An 18,775-nucleotide genomic window follows, 5' to 3' on the forward strand; every position below is an offset into this window, starting at 1 on the left:
GAAATCCGACGATAATGAGAATCAAAAACCTAAAAATGCATAAAAGAATATTTAATACAAAATTGTACCAGTAATAGAATTTGGAGCGGAGAAGCGGCACAGAAGTTGGAGTCTCTCTAGCTCCAGTATTATAAAAGACTATTTGGATTTCATCAGACAACTCATTCACAGATTCTGAAAGGTGATATGGGCCTATTTTCTTTAAAAATATGTAGGTCTATTTTGATGCTTAGATTTTGGTTGAAGCTCATTAGGTGTAATGAAGATAGACTAGAAAGAGCAGCTTATTATCAGATGTTGAGTTATGGTTCGAAAACGTTGTGGCCACCCCAAATTAGGTTATTGCTCGAAATAGTGGGAATGCCTTACTTATGGAATGATGGTCTTGGTTCCCGGGATCTACCAACAAATTTAGTAAGCCAGGTACGATTTATCTTAGAGGGTCAAGAAATTCGATATTGGTTAGGGCTGGTTTTAAATTTTGCTGCATTGAATCATTATAATCAGGCTAAACCTAGTTTTAGAGAGGAAATTTATTTTAAATTTAATTTACCGGCTATGATTTTATGTCGATGGATTCAGCTTCGGGTGAATTGCCTTCCAATACAGATCAGGAAAATGGTGTTCGACAGGGGGATAGTTACTCCTGAAGGTCGGTATGTGTGTCCTCTTTGTAGAGATTAGGACGAGGATTTGGACTATTTTCTCCGAAAGTGCCCGGTGCTCTCTGATTTAAGGGAAAAATACTTGCTTGGGATTGTTTGTTGCTTCCTGGTATTTTACAAAGTAGTAATCCAACCACAATATTTCGTATTGGTTACGTACATAGAGAAGGGATTTGAAAGAAGGAAAAGTTTTTACAATTAATTACCATTTATTATATCGAATTACATTTATTTTTTCGATAAATTACCATTAGGTATTTTTTGCTATGTATTGGGTTTCTGTGTGTTTCTTAATTTGTTCTGTTGTGATTTCTTTATTTTTCATAATTTTTTTTTTTGTGTATATGATGGCTCTTGGGCTTTGGAAATACACGATTTATCTATATCTATCTATAAATTATGGTACGCGTTAATGAACCCTTAGTTACCCTAGAGAAAGTTCTAATGGGAATTTTTGGGGAATTTCAACTACGTGTTGGAAAACAACTTTCTCTACTTGTAGTTCCTTGCTCTATGGAAACCCAATTTTAAGATTTGTTATATCTTTTTATTAGTTTATATATTTTCTAAGTATGGTAATTATGGTAAGCATGGTAATTTCTTTATTCAGAAATAACGTTGATTGGCTACTCAGCCCTTTCCCACAAAGGCTCAAAAACATATTCCAAGACACCTCAACATAGCAACGAGTGTTTAATAGAACGTCTTAATGGAGCTGTTGTAAATGCTTAACTTGTGTTAATTAAACTACCTAAAATCTGATATATCGTACATTGCAAATTCATTATTTGAATTGTTCCGGGGCTAGTATGACCAAGTCTATACAATAACTTATGTTTACATCATATTGAAGATATCAACATCCTAATGTTTACAAACATCTGTAGTTAAAGATAATATCAAAATTTATATTTCTCTTATTTATTTGTATTTAATTTATCTTTCGTGTTGACCTTGAATATCTTTTTCAGATAAGAAGAAGTTTGATAAAAAAAAGCGATATTTTTATTATTAAAAACTTGCTTATAATTAAAGCATACCGTTTAAAGACTTACGTCTCTACTTTATCTTAAATTCTAATAACTTTACTTTGTTTATTTTTGATTTGCTTCACTTCTGATGATCTTGTATGTCTTTTCTCAGATAAGAAAAGGTTTATTAATAATAAAATGGATTTTTCTATCATTAAATGTATAATAGTCTTATTAAACTCTAGTTAAAAATCGTTTAATATAAACTAGAGGGTTAAAAAAAAGGTACATTCAAATGGATTACCCTTGAAGGTAAAGTAATATAGCGTCATCTGTGGGTGCTTTCTGCAAGTACGCCCACTACCTTCACCTTGACGAGGTGCCTGTAATTATGCTACCGTTTGCTAAGCCAATACTGTAAAAGTGCAGAAACATGGTATGGTTGTATCACCTTTAAGTTAAGACATCCCGCGCTGAGAACTTGAAGAACAACTTTGTAAGACGCTGAGCCTTCACTTGGAATGGCCTCCCAAGGGATACTATCCCTTAAAATATCTCTGTTGATTTTTTTTTTTTTTTCAAGATGTTAAGAGACACGATTTTAGGGGGAAACCTAAGTAATTAGAAGACTAGGGGCTTATAAGACCCTAAGGTTTTTTAGCAGACTGGCGCTAGGAATTTTTTGGGAAAATGCTGGGAAAATGCTTAAAAATTCATGAATAAACACTAAAATAAAAGCTAATAGCCTCAAATTTGGAAAAACGAAAGGCGTGAAGAGAATCAGCAAAGGAATAAGCTGAAACCATCGCTTAGGAAGGTTTCGCTTTCCGCTGAAAGTATAGTTCCTTTAGGCAATTATTTGAAAAAAACTACGTTTTCTAAAGAGTTAAAGAGGCTGAGTTACAAGGTCGAACCTTAAAACGTACAGGGATTAGGAGGCACAGTTGGGGGGCTGCCGCCCCCAAACCCCCGCTTTCGCAGCCTTTAAATAAAAAAAAAAAAAATTTAAACTGAAAGTAAGGAGCGACATTAAATCTTAAAACGAACAGAAATTATTCCGTATATGAAAGAGGCTGTCCCCTCCTCAACGCCGCGCGCTTTAAGCAAAATTTTGAATTTATCACAAAACTTTTTTTAAAAAAAAAAAAATTTATAGTAAATAGCGAGGCGTTGGGGAGGGGACAGCCACATTCATATAAGGAATAATTTATGTTCTTTTTAAGTTTTAATGTCGCTCCTTACTTTCAGTTTAAATTTTTTTTTTTTTTATTTAAAGGCTGCGAAAGCGGGGTTTGGGGGCGGCAGCCCCCCAACTGTGCCTCCTAATCCCTGTACGTTTTAAGGTTCGACCTTGTAACTCAGCCTCTTTAACTCTTTAGAAAACGTAGTTTTTTTTTCAAATGATTTCTGCACGTTTTTGTACAGTTTATTACTTATTATTGCTTGACTAACTGTTAGCTGATCGTGTCAGGAGTTAAAGTTGGGGGGCTCCCGCCCCCCAAAACCACCGCTCTTGAACATTCTTGTGTTAAGGCTTTTAATTACTGAATAATCAAAAAAAGTCGTACAGGGTTCCTACTAATCCCTGTAAGTTTTAAGGTTAGAACTTGTGACTCAGCCTCTTTAACAGCCCCCCCAACTATGCCTCCTAATCCCTGTACGTTTTAAGGGTTGACCTTGTAACTCAGCCTCTTTAACTCTTTAGAAAACGTAGTTTTTTTTTCAAATAATACACATAAACAGGTTAGACATGCTTTGTTATGAAAATTCTTTAGAAAACATAATTTTTTTCAAATAATTTAAAAAAGAAACTGAATTTTTTTTTTAAATTTAAATTCAGTATCTAAAAAATTTGATCCAACGGTGAATCGAACTCAGAGTTCCGCCTAACTGCCAGAAGTCTCACCGCTACACTAAAGAGACATAATTGAAATTGTTTTTTAGTGAGGTGATGAATCTTTTTGCCGCAAGCAAAACTTGATATGTGGTATTTGGAAAACAGGGAAGGAGTGATCAGATTGAGCTGAAATTTCGAGAATAAGCTCCCAGGCCCCAGGAAAGCTTAGCCTCCAAATTTCATCCCGATCAGACAACGTTAAAGGGGGGTTGTGGTGGGAAAAATTAACATGGGCTAATATAGGAAAACAAGGTTTTTCGTAAATGTAAATTCGGGGGATAATTTTTTCGGTCTGAAAATTTCAATAGGCCCTTACAGGTCGAATTCTGCTTCGAATGAGTCCTCATTCAACCGGAGCCGGTGCCAACTGTGGCATTTAGGCGTGGATAAGAAAAAAAAATGATGAATTTTAAGTGGCTATATTGGGTATTTTGAAAACATGGAAGGATTCATCGGATTGAACTGAAATTTAGAGGATAACCTTCCAGACTCTAGGGAAACACAAACTTTAAATTTCAGCACTATTAGACATCGTTAAAGGGGGCTGTGGTGGGAGGGTCCAAACTTCCGGCCCAGTTTACCCCATGAAGATAAAGTCGGAGGAGGATGAGATTTTGCAAGTTTCTTAGTTTGAACTTGGGCTACAAAATGCGATTACCGCCGTCTCTCTGCGACCTCTAGGACCTGAAATCGCTTAACATTGTGGTGGGTCGCCTCTTTATAGAGGCACAAGTGTGCCTCCTTGATCAACAGATTGTTCACATTTGTATTTTTACGGAAGAAAAGCGTTGTCAAATTTAGCGAATTGTGTTTCGCTTATTTATTTTCACAGTGCAACCTGGCAACGCTGAAACATTGTTTAACAGCCCTAAAAACTGTGTAATTTTGAAACAACCAAAAGGAAATGTAGAAATTTATAGTTTTCAGGTATAAATAGAACTAAGATGGGTCCAGGGGGGGACTATTAATTTTGATGTCTTTGGTATTTAAAGGGAGGATCAGCAGCAAAATACATCTCAGGAGTATCAATTTGTGATCGGATATGCATTACCGTGCTGACCCTGCCTTTGAAAATAGCTCACCAACTAAACTGAATGTTACGAGAATTAACTACCATTTTATTCTAATAATAAAATTCTAAAATGTTATTAATAATGTTTTATATTAAATATATTAATGTAAAAAATAATAATGTTATTATTCTAATAATAGCTAAGCAACTAAACTGAATGTTACAAAGATAATAAAAGTGAATGCAGCAAATTACTTAGTATGATGATACTTGTTAGATTAAATGATGCTCTAGGTAAATTTTTGTCAGAAAAACAGTATGATTTTAGGAAGGGTTGAGCAGGATGCGTCGACCAAATTTCCACTCATAGGTTACAATTGAGAAGTGTATGAAACATCAGACCCCTTTACTTCATAGTTTTATAGATTAATAGCAGGCAAATGATTTGCTTAATTGAACGGTTACAGGGATAGTATACCAGATAAGTTACTTGAAGTGATTAGTGCTGTGCATGAGAATAATGCTGCTGAATGATAATGACTTTGTCTTAAGGAACACAGCGCAAGCTATACGTAAACATGGTATCAAGGGGGACGGTGAATTTATTCTAGATTAAGAGATGTTTTGAGTGTTAGACAAAAAGGGTTAGCGAAATGAATGAATCTTTGGAGGTTTTGAGAGTCCATGTGCAAACAGGTCTGAAAATTAATATTAAGTCGCTTCGATTAAAAATAAATAAGGATGAAGTTCTTAGGCAAAGAGAAAGATAGGCTTCACTTGCCTGGATGGCATTATTAGTAAATATGGCGGATGCAGTGAAGGTGTAAAATAAAGGTATAAGAGATTCCATTAGAATGGTTCGATTCCATTCTCTAGGTCTATAATGAAAGAGATTTTAAGATGACTAGGCCTTGTTTCACAGATCAAGGATGACAGATTACCTTTGGTCGTACTCTTTGTCGATCCGTCTGAGGTCAAACGATAAACCAAAATGGATTTAAACTGGAAAAGAAAAACAAAGAGGCCGACGCTAGATGCAAACGGTTAAACGAAAACTTATGAGAATAAATATAATTATAAATTTATTGGATGCAGGAACTACCCTTTGAAAGTGGTCAGAATGGCACCCTCCTCCTCCCCTTTGCCCCTTTGACCAATATGGGAATCTTAGCCTTATATGCAATTTTTGTGGCAACAAACCCCATTATTCCTCATAATTTTTTTTTTCAAAATTCCTATAAAAGACAGACTTGTTGTTTTTCATATAAGTTGAAGAATTTTTCAAAAAGTTGAGTGTACTGAAGTTTCGTTTTGAAAAATAATAATAAAACAAACTTAAATTCATTCGAAATTCGGTTCCTATGAACAAAATTACATTTCTTATTTATTTGTGTTTTTTTTTTTTTTTTTTTTTTTTTAGAACCCTGTACATCGTTTCATTCATACAATTTTTGTTGAAGTTCTTGATTTTTTGCTGTTTTTGCTATTTTTATTTGCAATCAACAATTGTTCAACGCTTTCAATTTCAAATTTAGGCTTGATTAGCCAATCACCACATGATTTGCTGATAAATTGTCTTTTTCTAGAAACTCGTACTTCAGAATAATGATATTCTAGTTCTTCTGAGATCTAATTTTGACAAACCTGATACCATGAAGGAACTTGCCAAGAGATTGCAAGGTCAGTTTTTGTTTTTTTCATCTTTTCTTTAGCTAGATTCTGAAAATAGTCCAATTCTGCTTCGACTTCTCGATCTGACGTCACCCTATGAAAAAAATGTCTAAGGTGACTAGGTGATTATTCGGTTCAATCGCCTTTTTTAATAACCGCTGGTTTGAAAAGAATGTAAATTTTCTTCAAACAAATATAAGTTCTAAAATGTTTTTTAGTTGTTTCATTTATTTAAAATAAATATAAACTGTAAAAATATGTTATAATTATTATTTTTAAAATAAGTTAAAAAATTCTGCTGGATTTCCGCTTTGGTATCCGGATTTCACGATGCGAGATAAAAAAAAGTGTCTCATTTGGTCGATTTTTTTTATTCAAACATTTTCGACATTTAGTTGTTCAAACATTTGTTTGACATTTAGAATAAAGGATTAAATTGTAAAAATGTACAATTGCCGTTATCCTCAATATTGGTTATAAAAGGAGTCTTTTCGTTTAAGAAATTTTGCAGATTTTGCAAAATTTGCAGATTTTTGCAAATTTTGCAGACTAACAAGATTTTTGCCTTCAGTCAAACTTAGTATCAAAAATTGCCTTAGCAATGTTGGTCGGTCACTTTCGATTAGAAAAGTTACCATCTTCTCTGAGAACTTAACACTAACGGTCCCTCCTAACTTGATATTTTTGCCTTCTCTTATTTTTCTTTTTTTATTCTTTCCATTTCTAATATTTCTCATATTTCCTTTCTTAAACTGGCATGACTTTTATTATTATTATAAGGAATAGCGGGATCGTGGAAAAAATATTCAGTGTTGTTGTGTGTCATTAAGGAATTTCAATTGAATTTCACCAAAAATAAATTTTTTAATATTAATGAGTTAATAATTTTATTAATTGAGTTAATAGTTTTAATAATTTAGGATTATTAATAATTTTATCAATTAATATTAACTGAATTAATAAATTAATATTAATGATTTAATGAGTTATATTACAACAGAACTAATGAGTAATTGTGGCCAGTCAGAAAAAAACTTTCACTCATTACCAAAAGACTTCGCAGAGAGCTCCTTGGCAACACTTTATGTCCTCCCTGTGGCACAAAAGATTGAGACGTGTCTGTTAACGAACCAGCAGCCTTTTGGGAGTGAAAGTCATGAGGACAAAAGAAGAACTTTCTGCAAAAGTTCAAAGAAAATATGGAGCTATGAGAGGTGGGGGGGGGGGACAAAGACAAGGTAAGAGGTGGGACAGAGTGACTGAAAATCACCGATAAAACTGCAACTGATAGATCAAAATGGTCCTTGGTTCTTTAGTGTCGGGCACGACAATCCATCTTCTCGTTCTCGCATAAATTCTACAAAAAAAAAGTTCAGACTTCTTTATTCAAGAACAAAGTTCTCCAAATATAGCCTTTTGGGAGTGAAAGTCAGGAGAACAAAAGAAGAACTCTCGCAAAAGTTTAGAGAAAATATGGAGCTATGAGAGGGGGGGGGACAAAGACAAGGTAGAAGAAGGGACAGAGAGTGACTGAAAATCACCGATAAAACTGCAACTGATAGATCAAAATGGTCCTTTGTTCTTTAGTGTCGGGCACGACAATCCATCTTCTCGTTCTCGCATAAATTCTACAAAAAAAAAGTTCAGACTTCTTTATTCAAGAACAAAGTTCTCCAAATGTAGCTCCTAAGAACAGTAAGGCTCTGTAGAAGGTGCTTAGAGGTTCCGCGAGAAAAACCAAGCTTAGATGAACTAGTTGAAGCCACATGATCTAAAATGACAGAATCTGAAAGATCTATGGCTTTTATATTTTTTCGGGTTAACTAATGCTATTTGACAAACCAAGCGTAGCCATTTAGTATAGCCGTTTAGTAGGTATTTAGTATAGCTGCTGATGGCGGTCACTGTATATGTGATTGAAATGTCCAGTATTTTTTTTTTTTTTTTTTTCACTGTCTGATAAAAGGATTTATCCCTGTTTGAACTGTTGTTTACAGCCTATCCATGGAATATATTTTTTGGAGAGATAAATAACTCCACCTTTTTGGTGCACCATTCGTTCTTGGAAAAGGGATAGAATTGTGGCTCTACAGAAGGAAACATGCTAAAAGAAAGAGAGAATTTTTTATATTGATAATTTTATGCTCATTTGTATGGGTTGTTCGTGGTTAAAACTAACATGAAAAGGATAAAATTTTGCGTTGTAATATGAAGCAAGTATCACTGAATCATTGGATTAAGAAATCATCAGTTACTATGTTAAGTTTTTTCTCCCTAATCAGTTTTTTATAACCTGCTTATACCTTATTGCTGTTTTCCTTCCTGCGTTAATTCTTTAGCATAACCCCTGAAAGAAGCCCGCGATAGGGCTATAATGAAAGAAAGGTTGATATGGATAAGTCACTCTGCGGATGAAGGATGACAGATTGCCAAAGATTGTCCTTTTCGGCCAACCGCTAAACAGAAAGCAGGTCATCCTCGGTTGGGATGGGATGATATCGTAAGGACAGATTTAAGAGAACTGGGAACTTCCTTGGAGGGTGTAAAGAGAGAGGTTTTGAATACATTGGGATTAGGAAGGAGCGTGCGTAGCTTTGTCGGCCTCAGGCGGCTTGGTGCTGCGGTGTGTTGTTGGTAGTAGTAGTAGTAACTCGTGTAAATAATTTTTTTTAGGTCCTGATAATGTATTACAAAGGATGATAATCATTGGAGTTATCTTGAGTTTTCGGCAGTTATGTCAAGAAGCATTGAGTGACGTATTGAGCCAAAGGATTCCATTCCTATTTGCATCCATTTGTGATATCAAAGAAAATGGCCCCAAAACTGAAGTAGAATCGCCTGTAAGTAGCCTAATACTTTCATTTAGACTCGGACATTTTGAAAGCAATGTATGCATCAGCATAATCCATTTGTATGCGGATTCAACATTTGCAATATTCATTGATTTTAAATTTGTTCATCAGAAGCTGTTAGCATAAGAAAATTGGCAGATTTTTTGAAAAAGGGTTAAACTTTCAATAAGGGATGGGATTCTGCTAAATATTACACAATAAAACTCAATACACTCGAAAATCTTGAAGCTACTATCGACAAAATATATGAAATTTCGTTTTCAAACAGTTCGTGGTAACGAACTGTAAGTAAGGAGCGACCCGGCTCAATAGTAACCAAAACTCCAAAAAACGGAATTTTAAAACTAATAAATACATCAAAAGAATCAAATTTTTATGCTGATTACAAGTATATAAGTTTCCTCAAGTTTTATTATACCCATCAAAAATCACGTACCTACGTAAATTTGCCTGATTTTCGAAAAAAGGAAGAAACACCCCATAAAAGATACAGAGCCTTATTGAAAATCACAACATCATATTCAGCGTATAAGAGAACCCTACTGTAGAGGTTTCAAGCACCTATCTACAAAAATGTGGAATTTTGCGTTTTTTGCCAGAAGAAAGATCACAGATGCGTGTTGGTTTTTTTTTTTTTTTTTTTTTTTTTTTCAGGGGTGATCGTATCGACCAGTGGTCCTAGAATATTGTGTAAGGGCTCATTTGAATGTAAATCAAAAATTCTAGTGCCCTTTTAAAGTGACAAAAAAAATGGAAGGCAACTAGGCCCCCTCCCACGCTCTTTTTTTCCCCAATGTCACCCGATCAAAATTTTAAGATAGCCATTTTGTTCAGCATGGTCGAAAATATGATAACTATGTCTTTTAGGATGACTGAATCCCCCGAAGTCCCGGGGGGGGGCTGAAAGTTATGAACTTAACCCAATGTTAACATATAGTATTGGTTATTGGGAAGTATACAGACGTTTTCAGGGGGGGATTTTTTCTGGTAGGTGGGGGGGGGTTATATGGGAGGATGTTTACACGAAGGAAGTTTTCATAGGGGAAGCGACATTGCTATGAAGGGGGCGCCGGATTTAACAGCATTATTAAAAAAAAAATCAGAAATTAAATAATAAAAAAATCAAGTTTTTCAACTGAAAGTAAGGAGCAACATCAAAACTTAAAACGAACAGAAAATATTACGTATATGATTGGGTTCACCCCCTAGTCAATACCTCGCTCTTTAAAGCCAAATGTTTTTTAGTATTTTCATAAGAGCTATTTATTCTAATTAACGGCCTTTGTGATTAAGGGGTCATTTTTAAAGAATTGGAACAAAATTCGGACTTTAGCTTAAAGAGCACGGTATTGGCTAGGGGGCGAACCCCGCATTAAAAATATATGAATATAGAAGTTCGTACGTAAGTTAATTCGTAAGTTACGTATATTTTTACTAAAAAAACTTTCGTAAATAAAATTAAACAAGTTACGAGAAAGCCATTTAACCAAATAAAAGTAAAATTAATATAAAAATTTTTTTTAATTATTCATGCACGGTGAGCCAAAATCAAAACCTGCATTAATTCAAAAACGTTGAAAAATTAAGTAAAAACAACAAGGTTTTTTTTAACTGGAAGTAAGGAACGACGGTAAAACTTAAAATGAACAGAAATTATTCCGTATCTGAAAGGGGATGTCCCCCCCCCTCAACGCCTGGCTCTTTACGCTAAAGTTTGACTTTCTCACAGCTCTATTTTTTTTAAACAATAAAAAACTTTAGCGTAAATAGCGAGGCGTTGAGGAGGGGACAGCCATTCATGTACGGTGAGCCAAAATTAAAACCTGCATTAATTCAAAAACATTCAAAAATTAAATAAAAAAAAATTTTTTTTTAACTGAAAGTAAGGAACGACTTTAAAACTTAAAATGAACAGAAATTATTCCGTATATGAAAGGGGCTGTCCCCTCCTCAACACCTAGCTCTTACGCTATAGTTTGACTTTCTCACAGCTCTATTTTTTTAAACAATAAAAAACTTTAGCGTAAAGAGCGAAGCGTTGAGGAGGGGACAGCCCCTTTCATATACGGTATAATTTCTGTTCGTTTTAAGTTTTAACGTCGTTCCTTACTTTCAGTTAAAAATAAAACTTGTTTTTTTATTTAATTATTCTTAAGAAGGATGTTCATGCATGCGTATTTGCTTTCCTCATGGGTGTTGGTATCGAACCGGGGGTTTTAGATTTTTGAAAGAAGATTCATTCAATAAAAAGCAAATACCTTAAGATAAGCCCTTCTTCTCAAAGCTTTGTTATCCAATAGGTTAATTTTAGTTTCAGTATGGGGATTTAGGGGGGGGGGTACAAGTTCAACCTATTCCAATGCCTTAAGTATGAATGCAATGCTGGAACACAAGATGATTATGATAAAATATGATTATATATATATATATATATATATATATATATATATATATATATATATATATATATATATATATATATATATATATATATATATATATATATGATATATAGATATATATATATATATATATATATATATATATATATATATATATATATATATATATATGATAATATAATATATGAGTTTTTTTTTTTTTTTACAATGCCCCTAGAACGGAAGGGCTTAATTCTGGCAACTTTCTCTAATTTATAAAATTCCCAGATCGAATTTTCTGAAGACAATGTCACTTTAAAACGGAAAAATAATGTATTTATATATTTTATATGTTTGTTTAATATTATGGAAGAAAACGTATTATGTTTACGTAACCATCTTTTAGGCCATAAGTGAATTGGCGTCGGCGGCTGGATTACCAGTGAAGGTTGAGCCTGCACTTATTAATTCATTAAGACATCAAAAGCAAGGTAAGTCCCATATTAGGAATAGCAACTTTTTGTAAAAAAAAAAAAAGTAATGATACTTGCTCACAATTTTTAATTAAGGCTACAAATAAGGCTGTATTGGGAGCTAAAAATAAGGTTGGGTTGTAAAATAAATTGTTCCTCGTTAGTAAATCAAATATTCATTTGTAGTATATCGGCTGTGTTAATTAAAAGTGTGACATATGCCATTTTGGTCGAAAATAAGTTATATATATGTCGTGATAAACTAAGCACGAAGAATCGAATATTGCAGTCAGAATTGTCCTATCCTATATCGTTACGAACATAAAGAGATATAAGCCTCTAGGTGGCGAATGTCTCTTTTTTGTCAGGGATTGTTGCAATTCAGTATGACAGAAGATGATTATCCTATGGAGCTATAACATTGGGACCTGGTATTTGTCTCCTTTTTTGTTAAGGAAAAAGGAGACATTCGCCATAAATAGAACAATTTTGAATTCGCTGGCAATACATAAATTTAATTTATACCATTGAAAATAGCATAAAAAGTTGGTTTAGAATATGTTTCCCTTTATCCCCATTAGCCTCATCCTTCAAAGTGACCACAGCCGACAAACTTTTTTCTGTTCTTTGGTTCTCCTGAAAGTCTACAAAAATGGAAAATTTCGCACTTTTGATTATCATAGCCGATATGATCTTCAACTTATGAGAAACAGAATAAAATGATTAAACTAATTAAGAGGGGAATTTAATTAAACTTATTAATTTTGACCAAAGTTGAATTGGGTTAAATGAAATTAATATTATTTCATTTTTATTTCCCTCATAAATAAAAATCCAGAAGTAATGAATTAATACAGTAATTAATACACTTAATTAATACACTGAAAGGATACAATTAGTAATTAATAGACTTAAAGGAAATCTTAGTTGCTTAAGTCCCTTGCATCCTGATGGGACATTTCAATGTTGCTCCTCACAAAATTTCCTTGACCAATACTCGATATACGGCTCTGTCTGGTGCAGTTCTGGTGTAGTTGCGTAATACATTGCTGATCAAAGTTGTCAGTCCACCTTTTGCAAGTTCTTCCCCGGGATCGACGTCCTTCAACTGTCGCTTCAAGTGAAATTTTGGGTAGGTGAGCAGGATCCATTCTCTTGTTGTACCCGGACCAGCGCAGTTGTTGTCTTTTAACTTTGCAGCGCATCTGGTGAAATTATTGTTCTTCTGACTTTTTCACTTGTGACATGGTCGGTACATCTAATATTCGATATCCGGAAAGGCTTCTCATTTCAAATTCGAGAAGAATGCGTTCCTTTTCGGCTTTTATTATTCATGTTTAACGCCCATACAGAGCAGTGGGTATGATCAGGCTATTAAAGAGGTGGATCTTTAGGCGGTTTGATTTGCAGAATCTGCGAAATGGAGACGCTTTTTAAGCTATGAACCTTTATTGTTGGCTAACAATAAGTGCTTTTCGGAGGAAAATCACCTAAAATAATTCGAATTCACACTCCTATTGTAATTTGACCATTTTAAGACTAAAAATTATCTTTTTAATGTTAAAAATTATAATGTTTAATGTTAATGTTATGTTAATGTTAATGTTAATAATTTTAATGTTTAAAAATTATCTTTTTAAGACTAAAAATTATCTTTTTAATTTCTCGCTTCTTAAAAAATTCTAATGTATAGAATGAGGCTACACATAATACAAAAAATGGCTGCAAATAACAAGCAAACGAAACTTCAAAAACAAGTTTTTAGGGCTTAGTTGCAAAGCTGGAGGAGTGGGATCGGTTGGAGAATATCGAACTGTCTTTAGAGGTTTATACAAACTTAGAATAGAAAACGGAAGCACTTTTGATATTTTTGCAGAAAACAATCCGAATTTCTTACTTTTTGTACTACAATAACTATTAAAACGTTGTCGAAGTTATTATTTTCCTATATAATGGAATTATTCTAGGAATAATAACGAATTATTGTTTAACTAGCAGGAGAGTCTATGGGACGACTAGCATAAAAAACTGTAGTCTATGCTGTTTTGTAATGATCGAAGAAAAGTTATTTTGCCCCCCTCTCCAACACAAAATTCAAAGTAAAGTGGCCATATCTATTCCCTCCATCCCCCAAAAAATTGTCCCTAAAACTTTTTTAATTTTATCCCTTAGCCATGAAAAAAATAGTGTCGATTTAATAAATCCATAGCATCGACAATTTACGAAATCATTTATTTGACAATTTACGACACCCCAATTTAAGACAATCAATTACGAAAAGAAAAGCCCCCTCCCCCCCCCCTCCAAAAAAAAGAAGAAAAAAATGTGTTTCGTGTCGACGCGTAAAATTTAAAATGTGTCACCTTAAATGAAAACTATTGACTCTATGTAATATCCATTATGATAAATACTGAACTGCCTTTAAGATTCAGCTACCCGTTGTTTTTCGCAGACATTATATTAGTTACAGACACTTACTATTTATATACAGTATAATAATTATTGAAATATTTCCATATAATTTATGCTTTCATCATTTACTTACTTTTCTAGACATCGATCCAAATGCTCTAAAACAAATCTAATTTTACTTTAAGTTCTGGCATTTTACAATTGATGTACGGAGGCAAGTGGGGATCCTGGGACCCCCCCCCACCCCCCTAAAAACGAATTTGAGTTTTTTCAATGTCTGGGCACTCCTTTTTTCATCATCTTTTAGTATTATTATTATTGCCCTCTACTCCCCGAAAAAATTCCTGGTTGCATCTCTGCATTTTACGTCCTAGATTAATTGAATCTCAGTGTCAAACCTAAACCAAAAGGATTTTTTAAATAACAATAAGCATTTAAATTTATTATTCAGTCTATATCGTATTTCACACTCCAAGGATTAACTTGACCCATTTTCTTGTACAGAAAAATACAACGTCGGAGTGACAAATTAGCTCTGAATAGACTTAATGCTTTGTTTAAACCAATTTGACCTTTTTGTATTGAATTTCAGCTGTCTAGATTTATTTTCTATTCTGTCATAGTTTAAAAAGAACATTTGTTTGTGGAACTAAAGGAGAAGCATCTTTGATGATATTGTTATATGTCGTATTAGATTACATTTTACTAGCTTTATTAACTGTAGAGAGGCTAGAGAATTACATTCAATAGTTCAGAACCACTGGGCTAGAGACTTTAACTCTTGAAATCAAAATTATTTTTAAGTACCATGAATAGATGTAAAAAAAATGGATAAGCAATAGATTAAAGTAAAATATTTATCAAAAATATATACTTACAAAAAATATACCTATTGTTATGCCGTATTGCGCTGCTTACCTGTTGAAGGTTTTGCGCCTTTGCTCGATAATTCTAATCTTGATAATCAGGACCAGGGCCGAGAAAATCTGTAACGCCTATTCACAATAAAGAATAGAAATAAAACAGCATTCTGATCTATCAAAGTATAGCCCATTTGGTAATTACTTATTGATGCATTGAAAAAGGTTTGATATCACAATAACTATTTCTGCGCATACCTGAAGTAAGCTATCCATTAATAAATGACGAAACAAATAGCTAATCCTTAGATTAATAGCATCAACTGGTGGTAGCATAAAGCCCCTGAGGCCAAACTGGCTGCACATAGCTGTGTTAGTTTCTTGGCTATATTTATCTCGAAGACCGCCACTCCTTGAACGTGACATTCCAGCTTAAGATTAAAGCAAAATATTTATTAAAACTTTTTTTTAAGAAAAACCTGCTGCGCACAAAGTCACTTGAGCCCAAAACACGGCGGAGTTTCTCGGCTATAGTTACGTGGAAGGTCGCCACTTCTCGAGGGAGAAGTCCTTATGACTGGTTGGTTTAAACGGGAGACGCCAGAGTTCTAGTGTGCAGCTTAATAATCTGCGTTGTCTCAAGGATCCTAAGCTTACTTTCTAGAAAGCTTAAAGATAGAGGCCTTTCTATTGTTGTAAAAAAAAAAAATCTTTCCCTTGAATGATAATAACCGAGCTGAACTAATTTGCGACAGCAGTATTTTCCAGTTTTTGATAATGATGTTTATCTGGGGTTACCTGATTTTGATTCATCTCGAAATTCGAAGTCGATGATAATTTTACATATTCAAGAAAAAATTAAAAAGGCATTTGGTTCAATAATACGGCTTCGTGGAATCTATCGTCGTAATATTTTAGGCTTTCTTTTGAACGCAGTTGCTATCCTCCCGCATGTTCTCTATCCTTCCCTCCTTTTTCAAGATTTTAAAATCTGCGTGTTTCTTGAATTCGCGTTCGCTATTTTAATTATTAGGAATTTTACTTGGATTTCCAGTTTCCTTAATAACGCTGAATTAGTTTCGAGATTTGAAATTAAAGAGCCGTTGGAATTAGTTATGATTAAGCTGGATAATTTTGATCTTAAAATATTACCTCTAAGCATAATTGTTCCCTTTTTCCAGAATTTAAACAATGTTTGATATTTTATGTTTTGACGTGTTTTGTTCGGGTATGTTTGTAGGCCTATTGTAAATCTTCGCTTTGTTTCATTACTTGTTGTACTTTTGCAATTTCACTAATGTATTTTATATATTCTTCGATTTGGAGAAAAATAAATAAATTTTGTTACATTAGAAATAAGCATATAATATACAAAATAAATGGATAAAAATTATATTCTTTTTTTTCAATATTTTTTCCTTTTCCGAAAAAAGACGAGCATCACCTGATGTGCTCGTTGTGCCGGTGAAATGGCATCAAAGTGATCTTTTTTCAATCTCCACTGTCTCAAAGATCATATACCAAATAAATATTTAAAAATAATAGTTATTTTTCTTAAAGTGGGCAAGCGTTGCCTCTTTTTTCAACGTGCAACTTTATAATACGTGCTGCCTCAAGGATCATACACGAAATAGTTAAAAATAATATTTCTTTTTTGTCAAAAGTGCAGCAAAGGGCCTCGTCTTTTTTGGAGATTCGGCTTTATATTCTGCGCTGCCTCCAGGATCATATACGAAATAAATAGTTAAAATAACAGTTCTTTTTTTTAAGTGCTGCATCTTTTTTCAAGATGCGGCCTTATAATCTGTGCTCTCTAAAAAAAAATCAGAAATAAATATTTTAAAATTATATATACATTTTTTCTAATTTTGTTTTCTTTTCAAGTGGACCCGAAAGAAGATGAACACCACGTGGCGTGCCTGCTTCTGGTGTTTGTTGCAGTGTCCCTTCCACGTCTGGCACGTATGGATGCCTCTGTTTATAAGGCAAATCTTGGAGGTCACGTCAACAATGCTCACTGCCTTGCCATGTCGATCAATACCATTTTCTGTGCCCTCTTCGCTCAAGCGGGTCGAAGTGACGCTGATGATAGGCTAAAAGAATTTTTGGCTGTAAGTATTTGATAAGGTTATAGGGTAGATTCTGCCCAATAATGAAGAAGAGTGTATTTCAGGTATATTTTCAGGTATATAAAAGGGCTAGTGTAAAAGTCGAAAGTGGTTTGAGGGCAACTAACCCCCCTCTCACGCCCACCTTTTCCCCAAACACATCCAATCAAGATTTCTAGATAGCCATTTTGTTCAACGTAGTTTAAAAGTTTTAGAAATTAGGTCTTTGAGGATGATAACCCCCTCAGTTTTTCCGTTGATTTGTGATGAGGTGTGTGTATTGGAATGAAATGAATTAGATAAGAAAAGCAAAAAAAAATTTAGCTTTTCAGATTTTCAAGCGATAAGTCAGTTTCCCAGTACTGATTTTCAGAATGACAAAAATACGGGGTAAGGTAATGTTCGGTTCTTATGAAGAATAATATTGAATGAAATGAATCGCAAGAATAATGAAATGAATCAGATTTTCATACGATAAGTCAGTTTTCCCGTACTGATTTTCAGAATGACAAAAAATACGGGGTAAAGTAATGTTCGGTTCTTAAGGAGAATAATATTAAGAAAATATTTTTTATGTAGAATTGAAAAATCAGATAGTAATAGATGTATTTTTTTACTTTGTGTTTGAAAATAATAGCGTTTTTTTTTTCCGCAATTTCGGAGTAATAATTATGTGAAGCTTTATTTCTGGCAAAATTTGTTGTTTTTTTTTCAAAACTATTTTTAGCATTTGAGAAAAATATTTTTTAATCCAGTCTTGTATGCTGAACTATGAAACGAAACATTTCTTTTCTAGTTCCTGTTGCTTGTGCGCAACGTTGAAAATTCCTGGATCGGAAGGCCAAAAATTCAACCTAAAAATCCAATAATAATTATGCCAAACTATGGGTTGTAGAAAATATTTCATTTTATTTCTGAATAAAGGATGCGAAATAACGTTAGGAAAATGTCCTCCCTAAGCATTTCAATTCTCTTTTCTATAAATTATTATTTATATATTTTTTTTTCTTTTTATCCGAAATACAAATGGGCTAGAAGATTGCCAGCAGTAACCTTAAATATGATGAGAAGCAACATTAGAAGTCTTGCTCCAAAAATATCGTTGGCTCCAAAAAATATCTGCTACAAATTTTTTGGCCTCCAAAAATACGTTTTATAATTGTAGTAGAACTTTTTATACTGAATTAAAAAGTTCAACCAGAATTTCCATATCGAATATTATATTGTTATTATTGAGATATTATTGGATTTTTTTTTCTTGTTTCTGTATTCAACTCTATTTTAAAATACAACAAATAAAGCGTCATTGCAAACCTTGCAAAAAATTGGTGAAGAAACCCGGGACGTAAGCCGGGGGGGCCACCGGCCCCCCCCCAAATCTCACGATTTTTTTAATTTTCCCATAATTTTCTGATTTTTCTCACAGAATAATGGGTTGGAAGGATTCACCCCCCCCCCCCCGAAACAAACTAC

At 33.6% G+C, this 18,775-nt stretch overlaps 2 protein-coding genes across 5 annotated transcripts in view; one reads left to right on the forward strand and one right to left on the reverse strand.

The window, feature by feature from the left end:
• Nucleotides 1-18,775, forward strand: part of Hem (Nck associated protein 1 Hem) — a 74,631-nt gene that overhangs the window by 48,374 nt on the left and 7,482 nt on the right. For all 4 annotated transcript variants that reach the window (XM_089096247.1, XM_089096245.1, XM_089096244.1 and 1 more), the window contains exons 6-9: nt 6,132-6,225; nt 8,890-9,056; nt 11,856-11,940; nt 17,079-17,305. In XM_089096247.1, coding sequence (XP_088952373.1) covers nt 6,132-6,225; nt 8,890-9,056; nt 11,856-11,940; nt 17,079-17,305 — 573 coding nt within the window. The remainder of the gene's footprint in view (nt 1-6,131; nt 6,226-8,889; nt 9,057-11,855; nt 11,941-17,078; nt 17,306-18,775) is intronic.
• Nucleotides 17,156-18,775, reverse strand: part of Fs(2)Ket (Importin subunit beta Fs(2)Ket) — an 81,151-nt gene continuing 79,531 nt past the window's right edge. Inside the window, exon 15 of the mRNA XM_089096248.1 lies at nt 17,156-17,287. Within this exon, the coding sequence (XP_088952374.1) occupies nt 17,257-17,287 (31 nt within the window). The 3' untranslated portion in view covers nt 17,156-17,256. The remainder of the gene's footprint in view (nt 17,288-18,775) is intronic.

Source organism: Artemia sp. Qi Xiang Cuo, chromosome 11 (assembly GCF_049724085.1).
Source record: "Artemia sp. Qi Xiang Cuo chromosome 11, ASM4972408v1, whole genome shotgun sequence".
Classification (NCBI taxonomy): Eukaryota; Metazoa; Arthropoda; class Branchiopoda; order Anostraca; family Artemiidae; genus Artemia; species Artemia sp. Qi Xiang Cuo.